The sequence below is a fragment of the Brachyhypopomus gauderio genome, unplaced genomic scaffold (assembly GCF_052324685.1).
Source record: "Brachyhypopomus gauderio isolate BG-103 unplaced genomic scaffold, BGAUD_0.2 sc63, whole genome shotgun sequence".
NCBI classification, from domain to species: Eukaryota; Metazoa; Chordata; class Actinopteri; order Gymnotiformes; family Hypopomidae; genus Brachyhypopomus; species Brachyhypopomus gauderio.
Genome location: NW_027506884.1, coordinates 1,664,966 through 1,670,983, shown reverse-complemented (window position 1 = coordinate 1,670,983; position 6,018 = coordinate 1,664,966). Strand labels below are relative to the sequence as shown.

General features: G+C 41.8%; 1 protein-coding gene across 4 annotated transcripts in view; it reads left to right on the top strand.

Annotated features, from left to right (window-relative positions):
* The first annotated feature begins 6 nt into the window (after nt 1-6).
* recql5 (RecQ helicase-like 5) overlaps nt 7-6,018 on the top strand; it is a 21,404-nt gene continuing 15,392 nt past the window's right edge. The window contains exons 1-6 of one of the 4 annotated variants that reach the window (XM_076988762.1): nt 7-202; nt 1,155-1,276; nt 1,987-2,502; nt 4,249-4,345; nt 4,433-4,544; nt 4,640-4,802. In XM_076988762.1, the coding sequence (XP_076844877.1) occupies nt 109-202; nt 1,155-1,276; nt 1,987-2,502; nt 4,249-4,345; nt 4,433-4,544; nt 4,640-4,802 (1,104 nt within the window). In that variant the 5' untranslated portion in view covers nt 7-108. The remainder of the gene's footprint in view (nt 203-1,154; nt 1,277-1,986; nt 2,503-4,248; nt 4,346-4,432; nt 4,545-4,639; nt 4,803-6,018) is intronic. The other 3 variants (XM_076988763.1, XM_076988761.1, XM_076988760.1) reach the window with 3 other exon arrangements.

Sequence of the window (6,018 nt, the reverse complement as noted above, 5' to 3'; positions counted from 1 at the left end):
CACTGAACTCTGGCGCGGGCTAAGGACGTAGGCAAGGGAAGCGCCTTCGGCGTGTGACGTCATCTCCGTGCGACCGCCTGTGTTTGGAGTTGAGTTGACTGTGTTGACATGAGTGCTGTTGAACGGGCTTTAAAAACACATTTTGGGTTCGAGAAGTTCCGATCTCGACAGCAAGAAGATGTCGTTAGAGCGGTGATAAAAGGTAAGATCTTGTGGTGTTAAAGAAGAGGTGTGTTTAATCTCTAACATTAGTATGGTGTTAGCAACTATGCTACATAGAAACCTTGCTAGTTCACTTTGTGGCAGAACTCAAATTAATGTTTATGTGTTAATATTAACACATTAATGTTAATTAATGCTGTGTTAACTTCCTGCACATTCAACCACACATGTGTGTGCGGCCTGGTTAATGTAAGACTGTTTAAATGTAAGGATGTTTAAATGTAAGGATGTTTAAATGTAAGGATGTTTAAATGTAAGTCTGTTTAAATGTAAGTCTGTTTAAATGTAAGACTGTTTAAATGTAAGGCTGTTTAAATGTAAGGCTGTTTAAATGTAAGGCTGTTTAAATGTAAGACTGTTTAAATGTAAGGCTGTTTAAATGTAAGCCTGTTTAAATGTAAGGCTGGTTAAATGTAAGGCTGGTTAAATGTAAGGCTGGTTAAATGTAAGGCTGGTTAAATGTAAGGCTGGTTAAATGTAAGGCTGGTTAAATGTAAGGCTGGTTAAATGTAAGGCTGGTTAAATGTAAGGCTGGTTAAATGTAAGGCTGGTTAAATGTAAGGCTGGTTAAATGTAAGGCTGTTTAAATGTAAGGCTGTTTAAATGTAAGGCTGTTTAAATGTAAGGATGTTTAAATGTAAGGCTGTTTAAATGTAAGCCTGTTTAAATGTAAGGCTGGTTAAATGTAAGGCTGGTTAAATGTAAGGCTATTTAAATGTAAGGCTGGTTAAATGTAAGGCTGTTTAAATGTAAGGATGTTTAAATGTAAGGCTATTTAAATGTAAGGCTGGTTAAATGTAAGGCTGGTTAAATGTAAGGCTGTTTAAATGTAAGGCTGGTTAAATGTAAGGCTGGTAGTCAGTGTCAATAGTGTGTCATTAGTGTTATTGGAGTGTGTTTGCTAAAGCACTGACCTGTATCTTCTCTCCCAGGTGACAGGGATGTGTTTGTGTGCATGCCCACCGGGGCGGGGAAGTCTCTGTGTTACCAGCTCCCTGCAGTCCTGTCCAGTGGCATCACCCTGGTCATATCGCCCCTCATCGCACTCATACAGGTCAGCGCTTCTTATGGTACTGCACATTGACCTCTGAGCAATTAAAGTATATTATATACTGCAATGTAACTATACATCATAATTTTAATAATAAAAAACAAAACAAAGTATTATTTATAATACTGGAACAAAACGTATGGTCTGTTAGGAAGACATCCGGCACTGTTACAATAAGTAGTGTTATGAATATTAAATTTACATCTCATTACCACACTATACTATACCCACAATATGATGATCTTAGATAACTCATCACACTATACTATAACCACAATATGATGTTCTTAGATAACCCATCACACTATACTATAACCACAATATGATGTTCTTAGATAACCCATCACACTATACTATACCCACAATATGATGATCTTAGATAACTCATCACACTATACTATACCCACAATATGATGATCTTAGATAACTCATCACACTATACTATACCCACAATATGATGATCTTAGATAACTCATCACACTATACTATACCCACAATATGATGATCTTAGATAACTCATCACACTATACTATACCCACAATATGATGATCTATATAACTCCACTGTTTCACTTACAGAACATTTGTCTTCAAATCTAAGACAGCATAATCACATATCGTTCATCACGTATCATTTATTTGATTGTTTTGGTAGTTTTTGGCAGCTCCGTGTCCGTGACCTCTGCGTGTTTAATGTCCTCTGTCCTCTTTCAGGACCAGGTGGAGCACCTAAAGGCCCTGAACATTGCTGCGTCCTCCATTAACTCTAAACTCCCGCTGGAGGAGAGGCGGCAGATCCTGGCTGACCTGGAGAGCGAGAGTCCTCGGCTCAAGCTGCTCTACATCACCCCAGAGATGGTGGCCTCGTCATCCTTCCAGCCGTGCCTGAACTCTCTGCGCTCCCGGGGGCTTCTGGCCCGCCTGGCGGTGGACGAGGCTCACTGCGTCTCCCAGTGGGGCCACGACTTCCGGCCCGACTACCTGAAGCTGGGTGAGCTGCGCGCCCGCTTCCCCGGGCTGCCGTGCATGGCGCTGACGGCCACGGCACCCAAACGCGTGCAGGAGGACATCGCCGTCGCGCTCGGCCTGAGGGAGCCGCTCACTTTTGCCGCGCCCGTGTTTCGGGAGAACCTAAAGTACGACGTGATCTTTCGTGATCTGCTGCCAGACCCGTACGTTCATCTGCAGGCGTTTGCTAAAGAGGCGCTTGGGGGGGACACGGCAGAGAAGGTGAGTTCAAGGCTTTCTGCTTTCCGCTGTTAAAGAAGTCGCCGCACGTTCACACGGGCCAAGGAGCATTTACGCTGGACGAGGGACCATCGGGCCTCAGTGCTGCTCACTGTTGAAAGTCATTTCACACTGAGCAGAAATGATGGCCACAAACAATGTTGGAGAGGTCAAGGAGAGCCCTACGCATCAGACACTGTTGTCACCAGACGGGCCTTTGGTGGTGGTGGTGTTGTTAGTGTGGGCAGGTATCTCTAGTCAATACAGAACTGCCCTACACTTTATGACAAACCCATTCCACTTGAATAACCTCACTAATCCAGTCATTGGACCTCTGCATGCACAACACAGGCCTAATTTCATCTCAGCAATCAATAAGACATTGTTGTCCAGCTGTAATTGATGCTAAAGGGCACATGACAAGTTATTGAGACACTGACATTTGATGTTGTGTTCACCCACCACTGCTGTTGGCTTTTGTTTTCCAATAAAATGTTTGAGTTGAGGAAATCACCATCGCATGCTTCTGCTTGAATGCATGATGTAATATCACTGTAGCATGAACTTTTTACATTTTCCATAAGTTTCACCCCAAAGCCAAATACCCTTAACTTATTTAGAGTACATGCGAGGTTCTAGTCTTCCACTCCTCCATTTCCAATGTGTTGAAAAACAAACAGATCTAGCAGTTGATGTCTTTGACATATAAAATATCTAGTAAATTACTGTGGCAGAAATGTAGGGACACACACACACACACACACACACTTCCTCCCAGCTGGCTGAGTTTCAGGGTTTATTTTGGTTCCAGGTTTTTGTGGTACACTGGGGCCCTGAAGTACTGAGACTGCTTAACCTACATAGTACAAACTACTTAACATCAAACAAGGCGCTTTGTACTTAAGAATGAAAATTGTAAGGACTGGCGTTTTAGATGGGTATGACCAGAATTCAGTAGTTTTAACTGGCCGATATTGATTTGATATTTGATTATAATTAGAGTCGCAAATAGTTCGTCACGCTATGCAATAATTGACAGAGACAGTGTCAGTCATGCGAAGCACCACTGACATAGTGACATAGTACCCTGATGCTTTTTTATGTTTTTTGTTATTATTTTGATTATTTTCATTTGTGAGTGAACTAACTAATGACAGTGCAGCTCTATGGGGTTTTTCACATCTAAAATTTACATTCTCCATAGGATTCACCTTTCAGAAACATAATCATTTACAGTAACATGTTCAGCATTTCACAGATGTTTTTATCCAAATTTTTATAACAGTGCGTGTTGTACGTGTTCTCCCTGGGAGCCAAACCCATACTTTGGTGTTGAAAATATCTTGCTCTACCTGTCTTACTTGGTAAGCAAATATACAAACCGTTTTGTATCTCAGAGGATCTAAGAGCTTTAGAGATTTATTTGTGTCGGCCGTGTCGGACATGTTCAGTCAAGGTCAGATTAAGTCACACTTACCCACTTTTGGTAACACCTCTCCTGAATGGCTACTCTAGAAGAACTAGAAGAAAATCAGACTCGCAGTTAGTGTCAGTTGGAGCTCTTCAAGTGATGAAGGACCTCTGTCCGTAACTTTGGAAACCCTGTAGTCTGCATCGCAGATACCTGCGTATCTTGAATTAGTGTGCACAGATCCTCCCAGGCGTCTTCAGCCTTCTTTGTTTGTTTGTAATGGACGTGTGTGTGTGTGTGTGTGTGTGTGTGTGTGTGTGTGTGTGTGTGTGTTCCAGGGATGTGGGATTGTGTACTGTCGCACACGGGAGAGTTGTGAGGACGTGGCCCACAGGCTGACTAAGCTTGGCATCACGGCTAAGCCGTATCATGCAGGTGACTTGTTACTTCTCCTCCTTAGCTTGCTCTGCGAGTCCTAAACGCCGCGGGTGCTGATGGCTCTTTTAATGGGCGTGTGAGCAGGACTGAAGGCGGGGGACCGCACCGCCTCGCAGGCTGACTGGATGGAGGGCCGGGTGGCTGTCATCGTTGCTACCATCAGCTTTGGCATGGGTGTAGACAAGGCCAACGTCAGGTGACTAACGCTGATCCAATCCTCACACGTGTTCAGAGCTGATCCCCCCGCCACTCTGCGGTGCCGAGCACTCACGCGCTGTCTTGCGTCTGCAGGTTTGTAGCTCACTGGAACTTGGCCAAGTCCCTGGCCAGCTATTACCAGGAGTCGGGGCGAGCCGGCAGGGATGGTCGCCCGTCTTCCTGCCGCATATACTACTCTCCCAAAGACAGAGACCAGCTCAACTTCCTCATCCGCAAAGAGGTCGCCCGCAAACAGGCACGTCTCTCTCTCCCGGTCCATCACATAGTGCTGTGTCCCGCTGGGCGGGTTGGTCACGCAGTGTGGAAACGCTTTGAGGCCCTATCGTGGCCTGGCACTTTCTGTCCAGTTAGTGTCGTTTGTTTCTGCATATGCTCACAGCACTGTGTGTTTGGCTCTGTCGTGTCATTAAGACTCTTAGTATCACACTGGCGTTCTGAGGAGCTGAGCCTGTGCTACCTTGAACTAATGGTAACATCTCCACTCAGTGAGCTCAAGTTAGAATGGTGTTATTTGACAGTGTGTGACTTGAGTTGCTGTCAAGTCCTTTGATTTGTGAACCTGATAAGAGAATGACCATAGACTCTCACAGTCACAGTAGTACAGCTGACGTTCACACACAGGGCCTCTCAGCCTTCACAGAACTCCAGTGTTTTACTTCTGATTTTCCTGGCTACTCATAAACATTGCCGACTGAAATTGTAGACATATGTATTGGCTCATTTTACTGACATAATTCTTGGAGAGTTAACTAACTAACCTTCAGTGGACATGTATTGTTAAAAGATGTTTGTCTTGCAATATTAAGATAACAGTTACAGTTGAATAAATAAATTATACACACACACCCCCACTACCAATCAAAACTTTGGACACACCTGCTCTGTTTATTTTTTATTATTTTCAACATAAGAAAATGCCAAACCAATGAAAGAAGATATGCTATTATGCTATAATTAACAAATATTAGATTATTTGAATTGGATATTCTAAGCTTCAGTCTAAAATTATCTTACAAGCAAGTGTTGCTATGCAATCTTAATGTGTGTTGGTATTGCAGTATACTTTACACTAAAATATATAGATTTTTTACGTTATATTTAACGATTTGCTAACATGATGAGTCTGCTAAGGCTGGATAGATCAAGTAAGCAAATTAATGGTTATTTCTATATGAAATGAATCTATTATTTTAATTTATTATATATATATATATATATATATATATATATATATATATATATATAGAAATAAGCATTAATTTGCTTACTTGATCTATCCAGCCTTAGCAGACTCATATATATATATATATATATATATATATATATATATATATATATATATATATATATATATATATATATATATATATATATATATATATATATATATATATGAGTCTGCTAAGGCTGGATAGATCAAGTAAGCAAATTAATGCTTATTTCTATATATA